The sequence below is a fragment of the Tachyglossus aculeatus genome, chromosome 1 (genome assembly GCF_015852505.1).
Source record: "Tachyglossus aculeatus isolate mTacAcu1 chromosome 1, mTacAcu1.pri, whole genome shotgun sequence".
NCBI lineage: Eukaryota > Metazoa > Chordata > Mammalia > Monotremata > Tachyglossidae > Tachyglossus > Tachyglossus aculeatus.
Genome location: NC_052066.1, coordinates 40437618 through 40460472, shown reverse-complemented (window position 1 = coordinate 40460472; position 22855 = coordinate 40437618). Strand labels below are relative to the sequence as shown.

The following is a 22855-nucleotide window of genomic DNA, read 5'->3' as shown; positions in this document are numbered from 1 at the left end:
AACTAACACAATTCTGTGGCTTTTGGTTTTTTTATGGTATTTGTTAGGCACTTACTATGCACTGGGGTATATACAAGCTAAACCGGTTGGACATCACAGTCTTAATCCCCATTTTACAGATGTGGTAACTGAGGCCCAGAGAAGAGAAGTGCTTTGCCCAATGTCACACAGCAGACAAGTGGCGGAGCTGGGATTAGAACCCAGGTCCTTCTGACTCTCAGGCCCATGGTCTATCCACTAGGACTTGAAAAAAAAAGCAAAAAAAAAAGACAAGACCGGAATCAACTCTGGGCCTCCCCAGCAACTCTATACTGACATTATAAAATTTTGGCTGTGCACATGGCTTCCCTTTTGGAGGTTGCTCCATTGTCTCTGTTTTCTTTAGACTTATCATTGGCCCCTAACTCCTGACAGCGAACAATTTCCAGTAAAATTTTAATTTTAATTTTAATTAAATTTAATTTAATTACATTTTTTCAGTAAGGTGATGCAGAAGGAAGTGGGAGAAGGGAGGAAAGGAGGGCTTAGTCAGGGAAGGCTTCTTAGAGATGTGCCTTCAATAAGGCTTTGAAGGACTGTGAGTCACAGACTGTGACTTGACTGGACACCTTTTAGACTGTGAGCCCACTGTTGGGTAGGGACTGTCTCTATATGTCACCAACTTGTACTTCCCAAGCACTTAGTACAGTGCTCTGCACACAGTAAGTGCTCAATAAATACGATTGATGATGATATTTATTTATTTATTTATTTTGCTTGTACATAGCTATTCTATTTATTTTATTTTGTTAGTATGTTTGGTTTTATTCTCTGTCTCCCCCTTTTAGACTGTGAGCCCACTGTTGGGTAGGGACTGTCTCTATATGTCACCAACTTGTACTTCCCAAGCGCTTAGTACAGTGCTCTGCACACAGTTAAGCGCTCAATAAATACGATTGATGATGATGACTAAGGACGGGAGGGTAACTGTGGAACGCTCCCAGGCAAAAAGCTGCTCCAAGAACAATGATGACATTTCCACACTGTGCAGACAACGGTGACCTCATATGCATTTTTACAGCTAGATCCCTCAACTGCAGGTTCAAGAAGAGTTGGTAAAATAATCGCAAAGGCATATTCCACAAAACTAAATTACAACTCTAAGGTTAATGTTATTTATTAGAACGGTGAAATTTACCAAGAAAGTTACTGAAAAACATAGCAGTCTCCATTTACTGTAAAATAATCTAACAAAAAAATATTTACGATTTTACCTGTAACCAATGCCGTTCCTTCGTAATTCCACCTTCCTGCAAGCACGGCTCCACAATGAGCTTCCACACTTTTTTCCACTCTTCCTAACTTTGAAATCAGGTGAAATTTTCCTAAGAACAAATTATACGACAAAGTTGTAAATAAATGGAGTTGACACCTTGAGTAACTTTGCACTTACTCAATTATTACTTTATTGTTTTAAATGGATGTATTTGCTTAATATGAGAGACAGCAGAAATCCACTGACAGCAGCAATAGATACTATTACTCTACAATTACAGACATAATCAGATAATTTTATTGCATTCTTGGCTTCAAGGATGTCACTGGTAATCACTTATTTCAATCTATCAGTGGTACTAAGTACTTACTATATGCAGAGCACTGTAATAAGCACTTGGGAAAGTACAATACAACAGAATTAGCAGACATGTTCCCTGACCATAACAAGCTTAGAGTTTAGAGGGAATCAAGTGATGGCAGCAACAGGTGATCTTTCCTAGCCAAATCCCCAATTACTGGCCCACATTATTTGTAATGATTTGGGGAAAGGAAACAGAACAAAAAACTAGCAGGGAAGAGCTGAACACCTCGGTTCCATGGGAGAAAAATGGACACGCAAATAGGAAACAGCATGGCCTGGGGGAAGGAGCACAGACCTGTTAGTCAAAGGTTCTGGATCCAAATTCCAGCTCTGCCACTTGCCTGCTGTGTGACTTTGGGCAGGTTACATAACCTATCTGTGCTTCAGCTCCCTCATCTGAAAATAGGGATTCAATGCCTGTTCTCCCTCCTGCTGAGACTATGGGACAGGGACTGTGTGTCCAACCTGATTATCATTTACTTATCCTAGTGCTTAATAAGCACTTAAATAACACAATTATAATTATTAGGTGTGATGATGAAAAGCAGTCTCAATAAAATAATAATAAAAATAATAATTGTGGTATTCGTTAAGTGCTTACTATGTGCAAAGCACTGTACTAAGTGTTGGGGTGGATACAAAGTAAATTGGGTTGGACACAGTCCCTGCCCCACATGGGCCTCACAGTCTTAATCCCCATTTTACAGAAGAGGTGACTGAGGCAGAGAAGTGAAGTGACTTTCCTAAGGTCACACAGCAGGCAAGTGGCGGAGCGGGGATTAGAACCCAGGTCCTCCTGATCCCAATCCAGTGCTCTATCACTTATGCTTCCAAGAAGGGTGGATTCCAAGAAAGGAGGAAAGAATATAAGAGGGAGAGGTATTTTGTCCTCTCCTACCTCCCCTTCATCTTTAAGTGCTCTCCTCTAGTGATTTCAGGCCCTTAACAGCAAATTACCTTGAGGTTACTGATGAGAATAGCCAGTTTTGCAATAGTCAGAGGATATGCATCAATGTTCAATCAATGGTATTTACTGAGCACTTCCTGTGTAAAGATGACTGTCCTAAGCGCTGGGGAGAGTACAATACAAAGGAGTTGGTAGACACGTTCCCTGCCCACGAGAAGCTCACAGTATAGAGGACATGAAAGACTGATGACAAAGTCTATGCCTATTTAACAGTTAATAAGATTTTATGATGCGTTTTTCCATCTGAAAGGTTAAAATGCTATGAGACCCTAAAATTCATTAATTCATTCAATCGTATTTACTGAGCGCTTACTGTGCGCAGAGCACTGTACCAAGCGCTTGGGAAGTACAAGTCAGCAACATATAGAGACGGTCCCTACCCAACAATGTGCTCAGAGTCTTAGAAGGGGGAGACAGACAACAAAACAAATCATGCAGACAGGTGTCAAAATTGTCAGAACAAATAGAATTATAGCTATATGCACATCATTAACAAAATAAATAGAATGTTAAATATGTACATGTAAAATAAATAGAGTAACAGATCTGTACAAATATATACAAGTGCCCTGGGGAGGGGAAGGAGGTAGGGCTGGGGGGGATGGGGAGGAGGAGAGGAAAAAGGGGGCTCAGGCTGGGATGGCCTCCTGGAGGAGGGGAGCTTTCAGTAGGGCTTTGAAGGGAGGAAGAGAGCTACCTTGGCGGATGTGTGGAGGGAGGGCATTCCAGGCCAGGGGAAGGGCGTGGGTCGGGGGTTGACGGCAGGACAGGCAAGAACGAGGCACAGTGAGGAGGTTAGCGGCAGCAGAGGAGCAGACGGTGTGGGCTGGGCTGTAAAAGGAAAGAAAGGAGGTGAGGTAGGAGGGGGGCGAGGTGATGGACAGCCTTGAAGCTGGGAGTGAGGAGTTTTTGCCTGATGCGTAGGTTGAGTGGTAGCCACTGGAGATTTTTGAGGAGGGGAGTAACATGGCCAGAGTGTTTCTGCACAAAGATAATCCGGGCAGCAGAGTGAAGTATAGACTGAAGCGGGGAGAGACAGGAGGATGGGAGATCAGAGAGGAGGCTGATGCAGTCATCCAGTCAGGAAAGGATGAGAGATTGAACCAGCAAGGTAGCAGTTTGGATGGAGAGGAAAGGGCGGATCTTGGCAATGTTGTGGAGGTGAGGCCGGCAGGTTTTGGTGACAGATTGGATATGTGTGGGGAGAACGAGACATTGGAGTCGAGGATAACACCAAGGATGCGGGCTTGTGAGACGGGAAGGATGGTAGTGCCGTCTCCAGTGACGGGAAAGTCAGGGAGAGGGCAGGGTTTGGGAGGGAAGATAAGGAGTTCAGTCTTGGACATATTGAGTTTCAGATGGTGGGCAGACATCCAGATGGAGATGTCCTGAAGGCAGGAGGCGATACGAGCCTGAAGGGAGGGAGAGAGAGCAGGGGCAGAGATGTAGATTTGGGTGACATCAGCGTAGAGATGATAGCTGAAGCCGTGGGAGCGAATGAGGTCACCAAGGGAGTGAGTGTAGATAGAGAACAGAAGGAGACCAAGAACTGACCCTTGAGGAATCCCTACAGTAAGGGGATGGGAGGCTTTCCTTCTCCAGCCCAGCCCACACCCTCCGCTCCTCTGCCGCTAACCTCCTCACTGTGCCTCGTTCTCGCCTGTCCCGCCGTCGACCCCCAGCCCATGTCCTCCCCATGGCCTGGAATGCCCTCCCTCTGCCCATCCGCCAAGCTAGCTCTCTTCCTCCCTTCAAGGCCCTACTGAGAGATCACCTCCTCCAGTAGGCCTTCCCAGACTGAGCCCCCTTTTTCCTCTCCTCCTCCCCATCCCCCCCACCCTACCTCCTTCCCCTCCCCACAGCACCTGTATATATGTTTGTACAGATTTATTACTCTATTTATTTCATTTGTACATATTTACTATTCTATTTATTTTGTTAATGATGTGTATTTAGCTTTAATTCTATTTGTTCTAACGACTTGACACCTATCCACATGTTTTGTCTTGTTGTCTGTCTCCCCCTTCTAGACTGTGAGCCCGCTGTTGGGCAGGGACCATCTCTAGATGTTGCCAACTTGGACTTCCCAAGCGCTTAGTCCAGTGCTCTGCACACAGTAAGAGCTCAGTAAATACAAATGAATGAATGAATTTTACTTGTACATATTTACTATTCTATTTATTTTATTAATATGTTTTGTTTTGTTGTCTGTCTCCCCCTTCTAGACTGTGAGCCTGTTGTTGCGTAGGGACTGTCTCTATGTTGCCAACTTGACTTCCCAAGTGCTTTGTACAGTGCTCTGCACACAGTAAGAGCTCAATAAACACGATTGAATGAATGAATGAATTTTACTTGTACATATTTACTATTCTATTTATTTTATTAATATGTTTTCTTTTGTTGTCTGTCTCCCCCTTCTAGACTGTGAGCCCGTTGTTGGGTAGAGACTGTCTCTATATGTTGCCAACTTGTACTTCCGAAGCGCTTAGTACAGGGCTCTGCACACAGCGCTCAATAAATACGACTGAATGAATGAATTTACAGGTAAATGTCCTAAGCCTGGACAGTGGCAGAAACAGCATGTGTCTACAGAAGCACAAATTAATACATTTTATGAGTCTACTTTATGTTGGAGTAGTTACCAGAAACAATGCCAAAGGAATCAATTTTTCTAAAAGGATGTCCAGAACAGTGTTTTACCCTAAATTTCCTTACAAAGAACAAAGACTGTGAGAACTGTATGGGACAAGCACTGCATCCGAACTGATTGGCTTGAATAATAATGATGGTATTTGTTAAGCACTTACTACGAGCCAAGCAACGTTCTAAGCACTGGGGTAATCAATCAATCAATCAATCGTATTTATTGAGCGCTTACTGTGTGCACAGCACTGTACTAAGCACTGGGGAAGTACAAGTTGGCAACATATAGAGACAGTCCCTACCCAACAGTGGGCTCACAGTCTAAAAGGGGGAGACGGAGAACAAAACCAAACATACTAACAAAATAAAATAAACAGAATAGATATGTACAAGTAAAATAAATAAATAAATAGAGTAATAAACATGTACAAATATGGGGTAGATACAAGGTAATCAGGTTGTCCCACGTGGGGCTCACAGTCTTAATCCCCATTTTACAGATGAAGGAACTGAGGCACAGACAAGTGAAGTAACTTGCCCAAGGTCACACAACAAACAAGTGGTGGAGCCAGGATTAGAACCCAGATCCTCTGACTCCCAAACCCATGCTCTTGCCACTGCGCCACGTTGCCAAGCTGCTTCTTGAATCCATCCCTGGGCTTACCACAACAAGAGGCACTTTATACCACAATCTCATAGCATTTCACATCCAGATCTAGATGATGGGGAGAAAAAAAGTTTTCCTAAGGACACTCCTGCCCCAACCCTCTGGACGATGCTACTGGTGGAAATAGACAATTGTTATTTCCAATATTAATGTTACAAAGATTGAGGAAAGCAATTCCTTGAGATTTTTGAATTGCCGAACTGTGGCGAAAGAAAAGTGATCCTCCAGGCAACAGAGTGAAGTAAAGACTTGATTAGGGCGAGCCAGGAGGCAGAGAAGCCGGGAAGGAGGCTGCTACAGGGTTCCACCTTTTACTTTTCTCATACCTGTCCAAAACATCCTCGACTAGGATTTAACAAGAACTTCTAAATTGAAGTACATTATTTATCATCAACTGCAGTTGTTTTTTGGCTTGCCTGCCCCATATCAAGAAGATTCCTTGTGTTTCTTGGTGCAGGAAATAAAGGGGACCATATTTCTAAACACGCTCTATCTCAAAGATAATCATCAATGAATATTTTAGAGAAGGCACCTTGTAATTCTAGAAATAGCCGTTAAGCAGATTGCAAAAGATAGCACCCGATACAACAAAAGCATTCTACGATTTAGTACAATTAGAAGTAGTTATTGGTAATTAATGGGTGTCTGGGTGCAAAACACTGTATTTAAAGCTCTCGGGGAATACAACAGAAGCACAAGATCCATTCCTGACTCACAAGAGAGACAGACCTAAAGACCTTTACACACCAGGGAATCAGAATAACTTGAATACTCAACTAGACATGTCTTCATATGTATACTCATTCATTCATTCAATCGTATCAACGCTTAGTACACTGCTCTGCACACTGTAAACGCTCAATAAATGATTGAATGAATTTATTGAGCGCTTACTGTGTGCAGAGCATTGTACTAAGTGCTTGGGAAGTACAAGTCGGCAACATATAGAGACGGTTCCTACCCAACAACAGGCTCACAGTCTAGAAGGGGGAGACAGACAACAAAACAAAACATGTAGACAGGTGTCAAAATCATCATAATAAATAGAATTATACCTATGCGCACATCCTAACAAAATAAACAGAATAGTAAATACGTACAAGTAACATAGAGGAATAAATCTGCACAAATATATACAAGTGCTGTGGGGAGGGGAAGGAGGTAGGGCGGGGGGCTGGGGAGGAGGAGAGGAAAAAGGGGGCTCAGTCTGGGAAGGCCTCCTGGAGGAGGTGAGCTCTCAGGAGGGCTTTGAAGGGAGGAAGAGAGCTAGTATGGCGGATGTGTGGAGGGAGGGCATTCCAGGCCAGGGGTCGACGGCAGGACAGCCGAGAACGAGGTACAGTGAGGAGGTTAGCGGCAGAGGAGCGGAGGGTGCTGGCTGAGCTGTAGAAGGACAGAAGGGAGGTGAGGTAGGAGGGGGCGAGGGGATGGAGAACCTTGAAGCCGAGAGTGAGGAGTTTTTGCTTGATGAGTAGGTTGACAGGCAGCCACTGGAGATTTTTAAGGAGGGGAGTATCATGCCCAGAGCGTTTCTGCACAAAGACAATGCGGGAAGCAGCGTGAAGTATGGATTGAAGTGGGGAGAGACACGAGGATGGGAGATCAGAGAGGAGGCTGATGTAGTAATCCAGTCAAGGTAAGATGACAGACTGAACCAGAAAGGTAACGATTTGGATGGAGAGGAAAGGGTGGATCTTGGCGATGTTGCGGTGGTGAGACTGGCAGGTTTTGGTGACGGACTGAATGTGAGGGGTGAATGAGAGAACAGAGTTGAGGATGACACCAAGGTTGTGGGCTTGTGAGACGGGAAGGATGGTAGTGCCGTCTACAGTGATGGGAAAGTCAGGGAGAAGGCAGGGTTTGAGAGGGAAGATAAGGAGTTCAGTCTTGGACATACTGAGTTTTAGATGGCGGGCAGACATCCAGATGGAGATGTCCTGAAGGCAGGAGGAGATCCAAGCCTGAAGGCAGGGAGAGAGAGCAGGGGTAGAGATGTAGATTCGGGTGTTATCAGCGTAGAGATGATAGTTGAAGCCATGGGAGTGAATGAGTTCACCAAGGGAGTGAGTGTAGATAGAGAACAGAAGGGGACCAAAAACTGACCCTTGAGGAACCCCTACAGTAAGGGGATGGGAGGGGGGGGAGGAGCCCGCAAAGGAGACTGAGAATGAACAGCCAGAGAGATAAGAGAGAACTAGGAGAGGACGGAGTCTGTGAAGCCATGGTTGGATAGCATGTTGAGGAGAAGGGGGTGGTCCACAGTGTCTAAGGCAGCTGAGAGGTCAAGGAGGATTAGGATAGAGTAGGAGCCGTTGGATTTGGCAAGAAGGAGGTCACTGGTGACCTCTGAGAGGGCAGTTTCGTTGAAGTGTAGGGGACGGAAGCCAGATTGGAGGGGGTCAAGGAGAGATTTGGCGTTGAGGAATTCGAGGCAGCGGGTGTAGATGACTCGTCCTAGGAGTTTGGAAAGGAAGGGTAGGAGGGAGTTAGGGCGATAACTAGAAGGGGAAGTGGGGTCAAGAGTGCGTTGTTTTAGGATGGGGGAGATGTAGGCATGCTTGAAGGCAGAGGGGAAGGAACCAGTGGAGAGTGAGCGGTTGAAGATGGAAGTTAAGGAGGGGAGGAGGGAAGGAGTGAGAGATTTCATAAGATGAGAGGGAATGGGGTCTGAAGCACAGGCGGCTGGAGTAGCACTTGAGAGGAGGGAGGAGATCTCATCTAAAGATACCGCCGGGAAGGATGGGAGAGTAGCAGAGAAGGTTGAGAGCAGGGGGGTTGGAGAAAGGGGAGGATTGACTTTGGGGAGCTCAGACCTGATGGAGTTAATTTTACTAGTGAAGCAGGAGGCCAGATCATTGGGGGTGAGGGATGGAAGAGGGGGAGGAACAGGGGGCCTGAGAAGGGAGTTAAATGTATGGAAGAGATGACAGGGATGACGGGCATGGGTGTCAATAAGGGAGGAGAAATAGTTTTGCCTGGAAGAGGAGAGGGCAGAGCTAAGGCAAGAAAGGATAAACCTGAAGTGCACAAGGTTGGCTTGGTGTTTAGATTTTCGCCAGCAGCGCTCAGCAGCTCAAGCATAAGAGAGAAGGAGGCAGAAAGTGGCAGTGATCCAAGGCTGTGGGTTAGTGGTACAAGAGCGGCAAAGGGAAAGGGGAGCGAGGGAGTTGAGTTGAGAAGGTAGAGTTGAGAGCAGTAATCTGGTCATCAAGATTGGGCAGAGAGGAAAGGGAGGTGAGGTGGGGTGTGATGCGCTCAGAAAGATGGATGGGGTCGAAAAAGCGGAGGTCTGTGAGGTAGTAATATAGATTTACAGGGGAGAGGAGTGTGAGTGAGGAGGCAGATGAGAAGGCTGTGATCAGAGAGAGGGATTTCAGAGTTGGTGAGGGTGGAGATAGTGCAGCGGTAGGAGATAATGAGGTCGAGGGTGTGACCAAGTTGGTGAGTGGGCGAGGTGGGGTGGAGCAGGAGGTTGGCAGCATCAAGGAGAGCTATAAGGCGGGTGGCAGAGGAGTCACCGGGACGTCCATGTGGATGTTGAAGTCTCCGAGGATCAGAGTGGGCATGGAAAAGGAGAGAAGGAAGGTGAGAAAGGGGTCAAAATCATTAAAGAAGTTGGAGGCGGGGCCGGGGGGAGCGGTAGATGACGGCTACAAGAATCTGGAGGGGGTACTCATTTATTTATAATGTTTGTATCCTGCTCTAGTCTGTTAGCTCATTGTGTACAGGGAATGTGCCTACCAACTCTGTTATACTGTACTCACCCAAAAACTTAGTACACTGCTCTGCACATAGCAGGCGCTCAATATGATTGATCAACCGATTGACAGTATATATCTATAATTCTATTTATATTGATGCCTGCTTACTTGTATTGATGTCTATCTCCTCCCCTCTAGACTGTGAGCCCGCTGTGGGCAGGGATTGTTTCTTTATTTGCTATACTGTACTTTCCAGGTGCTTAGTACAGTACTCTGCACACAGTAAGCACTCAACAAATATGAATGAATGAATGAAAAGGGCTAAGTAAGGGTGGCTGTTGTTCACAACTGACATGACCTGAGGAAGGTTTCAATCAGTAGTATTTATTTAGCACTAAACTCATTCATTCATTCAATCATATTTATTAAAAGTTTACTGTCTGTGCAGAGCAGTGTAATAAGTGCTTGGGAGAGTACAATACAACAATAAACAGACACATTTCCTGCCCACATCAAGCTTACAGTCTAGAGTGGGGGAAACAGACATCAATGCAAATAAATAAAATTACAGATATGTACATAAGTGCTGTGGTGCTGGAGGAGGGGGAAGAGCAAGGGGAACAAGTCAGGGCAATGCAGAAGGGAATGGGAGATGAGGATAGGTGGGACTTAGTCTGGGAAGGCCTCTTGGAGGAGATGTGCCTTCAATAAGACTCTGAAGGCGGGGAAAGTAATTTTCTGTCGGATTTGAGGAAGGAAAGGAGGGTGTTCCAGGCCAGAAGCAGGCTGAGGGCTAGGGGTCGGCGGCAAGACAGGCGAGATAGAGGTACAGAAGGTTAGCATTAGAGGAGCGAAGTTTGAGGGCTGAGTTGTAGGAGAGTAGTGAGGTGAGGTAAGTGGGGACAAGGTGATGGAGTGCTTTAAAGACAGTGCAGAGGAGTTTTTGTTTGAGGCAGAGGTGAATGGGCAACCACTGGAGCTTTTTGAGGAGCAGGGTAACATGTTCTGACTGTTTTTGTAGAAAAATTATCCAGGTAGCAGAGTGACGTATGGACTGGAGTGGAGAGCAACAACAGACTGGAAGGGTCAGCAAGGAATTTGATGCAGTAATCCAGGCGGGACAGGGTAAGTGACTGGATTAACGTGGTAGCAGTTTGGATTGTACTTCCCAAGCCCTTAGTACAGTGCTCTGCACACAGTAAGCGCTCAATAAATATGACTGAATGAATGAATGAATGGAGAGGAAAGGGCAGATTTTAGTGATGTTGGGAAGGTGGGACCAGCAGGATTTAGTGATGGATTGAATATGTGGGTTGCAAGACAGAGAGTAGTTATGGATAACGCCAAGGTTACAGACTTGTGAAAGAGGAAGGATGGTGGTGCTGCCTACAGTGATGGAAAAGTTAAACCTCTACTAGGACACTGTACTAAGCACTTGGAGGGAGGCTGGATTTCAGGAGAGCTTTAAAGATGGGAGAGCAGTGGTGACTGGAAAAATGGGAAGGGAGCTCCAGATCTTTGATATGGGGAAAGTGGAAAAGGTGTCAGAGGATAGAAGGGCAGTATGACCCAAGATATGGCCGGGGGGGGGAAGGAAAGGGGGGATGTGAGAGAGAGCATGACAGGGAAAGAGAGGGAAGGAAAGAGAGACCAGTATCTGTGTTGCATCTGCCTGTAAGTTGTTCACGCTGCACACCTCCACAAAACACCTCAGGTGAGAGTAGAGAATGTAAGAGTATTGAGGGGGTTTAAAGAGAGACAATGACAAAAGTGGAGGGAAAAACAACTGAGAACACCTCCTGGAGAAGGTAGGACTTTATAAAGACATGAAGGATGAGAGGACATGGGTTAGGGAAGCTGAAGGAGGGAGAGCACTTCAGGCAGGGGAAAGACAAGATGGGGAACAGGTGAAAGTGAGGGAGACTTTGGGGTTTTCTTTTCTTTTTTTTATCTGAAGAAGCCACGTTGGTTGTGACAGAAGAAAGAGCTGTTAGGTAACATGGAACCAGCTGTTAGAGAGCCTTAAAGTTAATGCACAGGAGTCTCTTTTTTTTGCTACAAGAAGAAATGGGTCACCATTTGAGATTCTTGAGGTGTGAGACGCTTCAATCTGTAAACTCCTTGAGTGAAAGGATTATACCTGTCGACTCTTTTATACTGTACTCTGCCATGTCACTTCGTTTCTCTGTGATCTGTAAAAATGGGGATTGAGACTGTGAGCCCCACTTGGGACAGGGACTGCCTCCAACTTGATTTGCTTGTAAGAATAATAATGATAGCATTTATTAAGCGATTACTATGTAGAAAGCACTGTTCTAAGTGCTGGGGAGGTTACGAGGTTGTCCCACAGGGGGCTCACAGTCTTCATCTCCATTTTCCAGATGAGGTAACTGAGGCCCAGAGAAGTGAAGTGACTTGCCCAAAGTTACACAGCTGACAATTGGTGAAGCCGGGATTTGAACCCATGACCTCTGACGCCAAAGCCCGGGCTCTTTCCACTGAGCCACCACGTTGTATCGACCCTAGTGCTTAGTACAGGGGCTGGCACATAGTAACAGTTTAACAAATACCATTATTATTGTCGAGAGGCAGCATGGTGCAGTGGATAGAGCCCGGGCCTGGGAGTCAGAAGGTCATGGGTTCTAATCCCTGCTCTGCCACTTGTCTGCTGTGTGACCTCGGGCAAATCACTTTACTTCTCTGTGCCTCAGTACCTCACCTGTAAAACGGGGGTTGAGACTGTAAGCCCCACGTGAGACAGGGACTGTATCCAACCCAATTTGCTGGTCCACCCCAGCACTTAGTACAGTGCCTGTCACATAGTAAGCGCTTAACAAATACCACAATTATGATGATTATTAATAGTGCAGTGTTCTGCACATGGGGACACACAAATACCATTCATTTATTAATTATCAGATCTTCAGAAAGATAGTAAGTGTAAGATGAAATAAAGATTGAAGTGAAAATGAAAATTATTAGAATAGTAATACAATATTACAATCTTTGTGCAGAAATGCTCTGGGCATGTTACTCCCCTCCTCATAAATCTCCAGTGGCTACCAGTCAATCTGCGCATCAGGCAGAAACTCCTCACCCTGGGCTTCAAGGCTGTCCATCACCTCGCCCCCTCCTTCCTCACCTCCCTTCTCTCCTTCTACAGCACAGTCCGCACCCTCCGCTCCTCTGCCGCTAATCTCCCCACCGTGCCTCGTTGAATGAATACTGTGTGCCAAGCACTGTTCTAAGAGCTTAGTACAAAGCTCCGCACACAGGAAATACTCAGTTACTACCAATGATGATGAGTTATCCTGAAGGCAGGAGGAAATACAGATTTTAAGACAATTTGAAAAGTCAGGGCTAGAAATGTAGATTTAGGAATTATTTGCATAGAAGTGTGGTTAAAACCCTGGAAGCAGAGTAGCTCTGCAAGACTGGATGTAAATTGTGATGAGTGGAAGACCCAGGACTCACGTTTTGGGGACTTTCCACATTTAAGGCCGGAGGGGCAGATAAAGAAAAGCCAGTACAGGAAACTAAGGAGTGGTCGGTTGAGAATGAGCAGAGCAGTGTAGCTGTAAAATTTAAGTCAGGGAGAATTCTAGAAAAAAGGATGGTCAACCAAGGAGGAGCATGGCTTAGTGGATTGAGCACAGGCCTGGGAGTCGAAAAGGCCTGGGTTCTAATCCCAGTTTCGCCACTTATCTGCTGTGTGACCTCGGGCAAGTCGCTTAATTTCTCTGTGCCTCAGTTACCTCATCTGTAAAATGGGGATGAAGACTGTAAGCCCCACGTGGGACAACCTGATCACCTTGTATCCTCCCCGGCGCTTTGCACATAGTAAGCGCTTAACAAATGCCATCATTATTATTATTATTATTATAATGGGGATTAAGATGTTAGCACCAAGTGGGACAGGGACTATGTCCAACCCAATTAGCTTGTCTCTACCCCAGTGCTTACTGAAGTGCCTGGCACATAGTAAGCACTTAAATACCATTAAATAAACCCCAAACTGCCCTGGAAGTGACAGCAAGACGAAGAAGGATTAGGGCCGAGATTTTGCTAAAACAAGGTCACAAAGTTATGACCTTCAGAGTGACAAGAGGGCAAAATCCATATTATGGGGTATCAAAGAGTTGGCAGAGAGAGAATAGAGGCACCGGGTGAAGAGAGCCTGCTTGGGGAGTTTAGACAGGAAAGGCAGAAAGGAAACGAAGCAATGGGTGGGGGGTGTGGTTGGGTCAAGAGATGTTTTTTTCGATAGAGAGAAGATTTGGTCATGTTTGAAAGGAGGGAGGAAGGAGCCAGAGAAGAGAGAGGTTGAAGATAAGAGCATGGCACTGGAGGGGGATAAGCAGAAGCAAGTTTCTTGAAGGGAGAAGGGCCTGCGGGTCTAAGGCAGAGACAAAACTATTAGATTCTTAAGAGTCGGAAGGAGGTCTCATCTTGGGAATCAGATGGGAGGGAAGAAAATCTGGATGTAGACAGGAGGAAGCTGAGGCAGCAGACAGGTGCCCTTGAGGGAGTCCAATCCGAAGTAGGTAGGTTCCAAATGGGAAGGGGGGTGGGCGGGCAGGAAAAAAAGCAGAGAGTAATGGGTCCGAGACAGACAAGTCACACAAAAAGATTAGTCAGGAGGTCTGACTGGGAAGAGGGAAGAGGAAGTACTTGGAAAGAGTGGAAGAAGAGAGAGGTAAGAAGGAACTAACTGACAAAGAGCCTTGATTCAGATGGTCGAGAGCTTTCAATAGATGTGAAAAATATTCATCTGTATAGTTTAGCAGTAAAGCATAGATAGAATGATGATATCGGTTAAGCATTTACTGTTTCCCCACTCCTCAAGAACCTCCAGTGGTTGCCCATCCACCTCCGCACCAAACAAAAACTCCTCAGCACTGGCTTTAAAGTACTCACCCCCTCCTACCTCACCTCAGTACTCTCCTACTACAACCCAGATCGCTTCACTCCTTTAATGCTACCCTTCTCACCGTGCCTCCATCTCATCTATCTCATCACCCACCCCTCACCCACATCCTGCCTCTGGCCTGAAACAACCTCCCTCCTCAAATCCAACACACCAGTACTCTCCCCACCTTCAAAGCCTCACTGAGGGCACAACTCCTCCAAGAGGCCTTCCCCCTTTCCTCTTCTCCCACTCCCTTCTGCGTTGTCCTGATTTTTTCCCCTTTCTTAATCCCCCCCTCCCAGCCCCAGAGCACTTGAGTACATATCTGTAATTGATTTATTTGTATTAATGTCTGTTCCCCCCCCGCCATCTAGACTCTAAGCTTGTTGTGCGTATGGGATGTGTCTGTTTATTGCCGTACTGTACTCTCCCAAGTGCTTAGTACAGTACTCTGCACACAGTAAGCCCTCAATAAATATGACTGAATGAATGAACTGTACTAAGCACTGAAGTAGATTCAAGATCGCAATCACACAGCCCCTGACCCACAGGGGTTTACCATCTAATGGGAAGAACAGTTATTTCATCCCCATTTTACAGATGGCAAAACTGACGCACAGAGAAGTTAAGAGACTTGTCAAGGTCACGGAACAGGCAAGCGGCAGAGACGGGATTAGAACCCAGGTCCTGTGATAACCAGGACTCTTTCCACTAGGCCATGTGTATCTTTTAAACTCTCTTAAAAAGATACTTATGCATTTGAACAGAAGATCACAACAGTCATCTAGTCAGTCGACAACGTCTCCCAGATGCAGACCCACTGTTGGGTAGGGACTGTCTCTATATGTTGCCAATTTGTACTTCCCAAGCGCTTAGTACAGTGCTCTGCACATAGTAAGCGCTCAATAAATATGATTGATGATGATGATGCAGACTAGTGTACTAGGAAAAATGGCGGTACAAAGGAAACAGAAGTCAAGTTCCCTGCCCTACATTTGCCATCTTGTTTAATATCTGTTCATCTGAGTGGACACAGAATACTAGGATGGCAGTGGGAGATCAGGATGGTGTCAGCCCAGCCCACTTTACTCCTCTAGTGCTAATCTTCTCACTGTACCTCCATCTCGCTGCTGACCTCTCGTCCACGTCCTGCCTCTGGCCTGGAACGCTCTCCCTTCTTATACCCAGCAGACAATTCCTCTCCCACATCCCATGCCGTATTGAAGGCACATCTCCTCCAAGAGGCCTTTCCTAAGCCCTCCTTTCCTCTTTTCCCACTCCCTTCTGCATCACCCTGACCTGCTCCCTTTATTCATCCCCTGTATATATGTATATATGGTTGTACATATTTATTACTCTATTTATTTATTTTACTTGTACATATCTATCCTATTTATTTTATTTTGTTGGTATGTTTGGTTTTGTTCTCTGTCTCCCCCTTTCAGACTGTGAGCCCACTGTTGTGTAGGGACTGTCTCTATGTGTTGCCAATTTGTACTTCCCAAGCGCTTAGTACAGTGCTCTGCACATAGTAAGCGCTCAATAAATACGATTGATGATGATGATGATGTTCCCCCCTCCCAGCCCCCAGCACTTATGTACATATCTGTGATCTGTGATTTCTTTATTTATGTTAATGTCTCTCTCCCCCTCTAGACTGTAAGCTCACTGTGGGCAGGGGATGTGTCCGTTATATTGTTGTATTGCAAGTGCTTAGAACAATGCTTTGCACACTGTAAGTGCTCAATTAATATGACCGACTGATGTCAATGCTGGGATAGTTATATGGATTGGGGTAGCTTCAAGATGCTTCCCCCCATCAGCTTGAAGACCACAGCTCAGAATCTCAATATCTTGCAACGTTTCCATTCATGAAGTCTGAAATGTAGTCTCCCTTATTCATCATCACCATCATCAAGCATTTACTGAGGGTTTAGAGTAAAAGAGGTATTTTTCCTCTACATGGAACTTGTTCACGTTAAAGCTGTGTCTACTACTACAGAACCACAGGTAGAAATTGGATAATATCCAGTGAGCCAGAAAAAGAGATGCACCCAAATGCAGGGATCTCAAAGTTTGAAACTCTTGACCTGAATAAGTCCCATGGTAAAAACCTTCACGCTGTTATATATATACATTATATATAATGTTATATATAATAAATTATTTATTATATTCATGTCTGTCTCCCCCTTTAAACTGTAAGCAGGGAATGTGTCTGTTGCACACTCCCAAGCGCTTAACACAGTGCTCTGCACATAGTAAGCACTCAAGAAATACCTGTGATTAATTAATGTTATAGAAAAAAATCAGTACAATCAGATCTCAATTATCCATTTGCAGGTTCTGTGTGCCAACAGAAACTATTTAAAAAGCAATTTTCAAGTGTAAAAAAAAAAAGCTTTAAATCACTATAAGTCTGAAGTAAATTTTAACCAAAACTCAAGCTCAGATAGTTCTTGGGCTACTGCCTAACCACTTCTCAGTAGCCACAATGGTTCCTGCTGCAAAGGCTGGTAGAAGCAAGCCGACAAAGGGAACGGAAAGGGGCTCACCCTCAGCTGCCGAGCAGAGCTTGGGATGCCGAGAGGTTTCTGTATGTCATTAATGGCAAAAGGCAAAAAAAAGACTTTCACCTTGGAAGTACTGCTCGGGCAGTGGGAAGACCTTGGTGATCAGTGTTATTTACTGAGCACCAACTGTGCGCTGAGCAGTGTACGAAACCGCTGGGAGACTACACTTGGGTAAAAGACAGTTCCTGCCCTAATTGGCAGAAGCCGAGAGACACAAGATGGCCTCAGAACACTATGACTGCTGTTAGCAAAAATATGGAAGTATTTGGCTCTGCCACCGGGATTATTTTTCTTAAAAAAATGTTCCACATACATCTCCCCATTCCTCAAAAACCTCCAATGCTGGCACATCCATCTCTGCAGCCAATGGACACTCTCTTCCATCTGCTTTACTAGTAATTATGGTATTTATTAAGCACTTACTATGTGCCAAGCAATTTAATGCAATTAGCTTTCCCACTCCTACCACACCTTGTAATTCTCATTCATTCATTCAATCGTATTTATTGAGCGCTTACTGTACGCAGAGCACTGTACTAAGCGGTTGGGAAGTACAAGTTGGCAACATATAGAGACAGTCCCTACCCAACAACGGGCTCACAGGCTAGAAGGGGGAGACAGACAACAAAACACGTGGACAGGTGTCAAGTCATCAGAATAAATACAAGTAAAGCTAGATGCACATCATTAACAAAATAAATAGAACAGTAAATATGTACAAGTAAAATAGAGTAATAAATCTGTACAAACATACATACAGGTGCTATGGGGAGGGGAAGGAGGTAGAACCCAGTCTACATACTTCATTCCTCTAGTACCAACCTACTTAACTGTACCTCCATCTCATCTTTCTCACCATTCATTCAATCGTATTTATTGAGCGCTTACTGTGTGCAGAGCTTACTGTACTAGGCGCTTGGATGCCTGCTCACGCTCTTCCTCCTGCCTGGAACTCTTTCTCCCTTCATAACACATAGACCACTCCTCTCCCCATCTTGTGTCTGATCTGATTATCTTGATTCTGCCCCAGCACCTAAGTGCTTAAGAAATATCATCATTATTATTATTAGAAGCCAGATGGCATAAACTAGCCTCCGTGGCCTCAGTAATGGAACAATACGGCATCAGCAAGTAAACAGTTTACCCGCTGAAAAGTAATCAAAACAAATTTCATTCAATATACTGAGTTATTTGTGGGTAAAAGAACCAGAAATCCATGAAAACATCAATGTTCACAGCAAGATCATGGCCAAACGGTTTTGCCGGTAATGAGCAATGGGCAGTTTATTAAAAAAAAAATATTGGAGTCTAATAATGCAACAGGGCTTGGAACAAAATAGAGCTGGTCAGATGATCGTGAGCCCACTGTTGGGTAGGGACTGTCTCTATATGTTGCCAATTTGTACTTCCCAAGCGCTTAGTACAGTGCTCTGCACACAGTAAGTGCTCAATAAATACGATTGATGATGATGATGATCGTGGCTCAAGATTTTGCCTGAACCTGTGGAAGAGACTGGATTCATTCTAACACTGGAGAGGAAGAAGTGATCAAAACTCTCAAACGCAATCTGAAGACAGCAAGCATGTCCACCTCAAAAACGATCATGGCTACGAGGTGCTGACAAGTGAAATCACAAGCCATATCCAGGAACCTGAGAACAAAGATCCTTCAGACAATGTGGAAGACAGCAGTGTGTTAACACTGGGGTTTTAAAACTAATATAACTTTATTGAATTTAGCCACGTTAGACACATAAATCCCAGTGGATTTTGCTTGTCTCCCCCACTGGCTTGTAAGTGTCCAGCCTGGAAAGAGTACAGGAAGACAGAGCCACAACTTGCCTGCTGTGTGACCTTGAGCAAGTCACTTAACTTCTCTGCTTCAGTTTGATCATCTGTAAAATAGGATTAAATCTCCATTTTCACTCCACCTTAGATTGGGAGCTCCATAGGAGAATCTACCCCAGTGCTTGGCACAGAAGCACGGAAATACCATTATTATCATTATAGGGATAGTGTCTATTAATTCTACTGTATTCTCCCAAGCACTCAGTACAGTGCTCTGCACACAGTGAACACCCAAATGATAGATTTGAAAACACTGAAGGTCTGTAGTTTTCAGCAAGCCCAGTTTGTGGAAAAACTCTGAAAAACAACCTTCTACAGAACTCCAACGATGCTATTTCTAAATTTATTTATATTAATATCCGTCTCTCCCTCGTTGTGGACGAGGAATGTGTCTGTTTATTGTTGCATTGTACTCTCCCAAGTGCTTAGTACAGTGTTCTGCACACAGAAAGCATTCAATAAATACAACTGATGGACTGACAAAGCCATTCGTAATTGTTTTCAAATCTAAATCTACTGTTTTACTGAATCTAAATGCAGAGGTTTAATTGATGTGTAAACCTGAATCGTTTAAATTGTAGCGGAAAGTGATAACACACGACTTAGTACAAAGAGCATGGGCTTCGGAGTCAGAGGAAGTAAGTTCTAATTCCAGCTCCGCCACTTAACTGCTGTATGACTTTGGGCACGCCACTTCATTTCTCTGTGCCTCAGTTACCTCACCTCTAAAATGGGGATTAAGACTGTGAGCCCCACGTGGGACAAACTGACTACACCGTACCTATCCCAGAGCTTAGAACAGTGTTTGGCACAGAGTAAGCACTTAAATACCATTATTATTATTACTATAATACCAGTATTTTAAACTAATGGCTTCACTGAGTTGGGTAAAGACCAAACTTGGCCCCCAGTATTTCCAAATATTCTTGATCATTTTTGGTCATCTGGGTCAGCTGACCTGAGTTTAAGCTTAAATATTTACTCAATCATTCAATTCAATCGTATTTATTGAGCACTTACTGTGTGCAGAGCACTATACTAAGCGCTTCTTATTGGTTCATTCTGATAAAATGGATTCACTATACACCTACTAAATAGGCCTGAAAATTCATTTTTTTGCCTTGAATTATTGACTGTGACTATGAACCTGGCTCCAAAAACACCGGACAAAAATTCCCATCCTTCTTCTCCACTTTGAATTGGAAGTTTGAACTAAACCTTAGAGAACCTGTATGAACGTAGCCAGCTCACTTCAGGATGGTGACAAGGATCTTTTCTGAAGTGGGCACCAAAAACACGGCCATGGGGTAATTTTTTTGGTAAACCAGGGACTCACATGGCCCCAAATGGAGTGTGAGATGTTGTCGGGAGATTGGAGTCTTGGTTGGGACCCTCCAATAGCCGGGTGGCCTGAGTTCCTGCTCCACCTCATCACCCCAGCCAGCAGAGAACCAGCCGGGTTTGATCCAGCATGGCGTAAAGGCTAGAGCCCGGGCCCTGGAGTCAGAAGGTTAAGGATTCTAATCCCGGCTCTGCTACTGGTCTACTGCGTGACTTTGCGCACTTCATTTCTCTGGGCCTCAGTTACCTCATCTGTGAAATGGGGATTGAGACTGGGAGCCCCACGTGGGACAGGGACAGTGTCCAACCCGATTAGCTTGTACCTAGCCCAGCCCTTAGTATAGTGCTTGGCACCTAGTAACAAATACCATAATTAATATTCTATCATTATTATTATCCAGTCGTCAAAGACCGGTATCCCTCCGCCGCGGCAGCTCCCAGACCACAGGGTCAATCAATCAATCAATCGTATTTATTGAGCGCTTACTGTGTGCAGAGCACTGTACTAAGCGCTTGGGAAGTACAAGTTGGCAACATATGGAAATGGTCCCTACCCAACAGTGGGCTCACAGTCTAAAAGGGGGAGACAAGGGGTCGCCCCAAGAACCCCAATCTCTGCTGCAGCAGGGCTGATCTAGCTGGCTTCAGTGCCTGCCAGCTGCACGGATGCCCTCTGCTGCCCCTGCGTTCCTCCCACTACTCTCTGGCCGGTTTCTACCTCTACCCCTCAATTCCCCATGAATGAATCCTACCTCCCTCTCTGTTGCCTGCCTCCCGTCAGTCAATCAGATTTATTGAGCGCTTACTGTATGCAGACTACTGTACTAAGTGCTTGGGAAAGTACAATATAACAGACATTCCCTGCCCACAGTGAGCTTACAGTCTACAAGGGAAGCAGACAATATAAATAAACATCATCATCCCACATTATCATCATCTCCCCCTCTTCCCCTCTCCAATCCCCACCTTACCTCCTTCCCTTCCCCACAGCACCTGTACATATGTATATATATTTGTACATATTTATTACTCTATTTATTTATTTTACTTGTACATATCTATTCTATTTATTTTATTTTGTTAATGTGTTTTGTTTTGTTCTCTCTCTCCCCCTTCTAGACTGTGAGCCCACTGTTGGGTAAGGACCGTCTCTATATGTTGCCAACTTGTACTTTCCAAGCGCTTAGTACAGTGCTCTGCACCCAGTAAGCGCTCAATAAATATGATTGATTGATTTCCCACAGCACCTGTATATATGTTTGTACATATTTATTACTCTATTTATTTTACTTGTACATATTTATTCTACTTATTTTATTTTGTTAATATGTTTTGTTTTGTTCTCTGTCTCCCCCTTCTAGACTGTGAGCCCACTGTTGGGTAGGGACTGTCTCTATATGTTGCCAACTTGTACTTCCCAAGCGCTTAGTACAGTGCTCTGCACACAGTAAGCGCTCAAGAAATACGACTGAATGAATGAATGAAATAAAGAAATTACTGATATGTACATAAGTGCTGTGGGCTGGGAGGGGAGATGAATAAAGGGAGCAATTCAGGGCGACGCAGACGGGAGAGGGAGAAGAGGAAAGGAGGGCTTAGTCAAGGAAGACCACTGGAAGGAGATGTGCTTTCAATAACGCTTTAAAGAGGGGGAGATTAATTGTCTGTTGGATATGAAGAGGGAGGGCGTTCCAGGCCAGAGGCAGGGCGTGGGCGAGAGGTCGACGGCAAGATAGAGATCGAGGTACAGTGAGAAGGTTGGCACTAGAGGAGTGAAGTGTGTGCCTGTTGTGGGCAGGGATTATCTCTATTGCTTTACTGCACTTTCCAAGTGCTTAGTACAGTGCTCTGCACACAGTAAGCACTCAATAAATACAACTGAACGAATGGGTTGTAGTAGAAGAGTAGTGAGGTGACATAGGAGGGGGCAAGGCTATCGAGAACTTTAAAGTCAATGGTGAGGAGTTTGTTCGATGCAGAAATGGATGGGCAACTCCTGGAGGTCCTTGAGGATTAGGGAAATATAACCTGAACGTTTTTGTTGAGAAATGACCCAGGCAGCAGAGTGGAGTACGGACTGGAGTGGGGAGAGCCAGGCTGATAAGAATAATCAAGTTGGGACAGGATAGGTAACAGTTTGGATGGCGGGAAAAGAGCAAACTCTCTTGTTCACCCCTCACATCCAATCCGTCACCAAAACCTGCCATCTCACCCCTGCAACATCGCCAAGATCCGCCCTTTCCTCTCCATCCAAACCGCTACCTTGCTGGTTCAATCTCTCATCCTATCCTGACTGGATGACTGCATCAGCCTCCTCTCTGATCTCCCATCCTCCTGTCTCTCCCCACTTCAGTCTATACTTCACGCTGCTGCCCGGATCATCTTTGTGCAGAAACGCTCTCGGCATGCTACTCAATCAATCAATCGTATTTATTGAGCGCTTACTGTGTGCAGAGCACTGTACTAAGTGCTTGGGAAGTACAAGTTGGCAACGTATAGAGACGGTCCTTACCCAACAGTGGGCTCACAGTCTAGAAGGGGGAGATAGACAACAAAACAAAACTTATTAACAAAATAAAATAGAGCAA

General features: G+C 45.0%; 1 protein-coding gene across 2 annotated transcripts in view; it reads right to left on the bottom strand.

Moving 5' to 3' along the window:
• IFT80 (intraflagellar transport 80) overlaps positions 1 to 22855 on the bottom strand; it is a 184130-nt gene that overhangs the window by 130222 nt on the left and 31053 nt on the right. For both annotated transcript variants that reach the window (XM_038749271.1, XM_038749279.1), the window contains exon 4: positions 1254 to 1364. In XM_038749271.1, coding sequence (XP_038605199.1) covers positions 1254 to 1364 — 111 coding nt within the window. The remainder of the gene's footprint in view (positions 1 to 1253; positions 1365 to 22855) is intronic.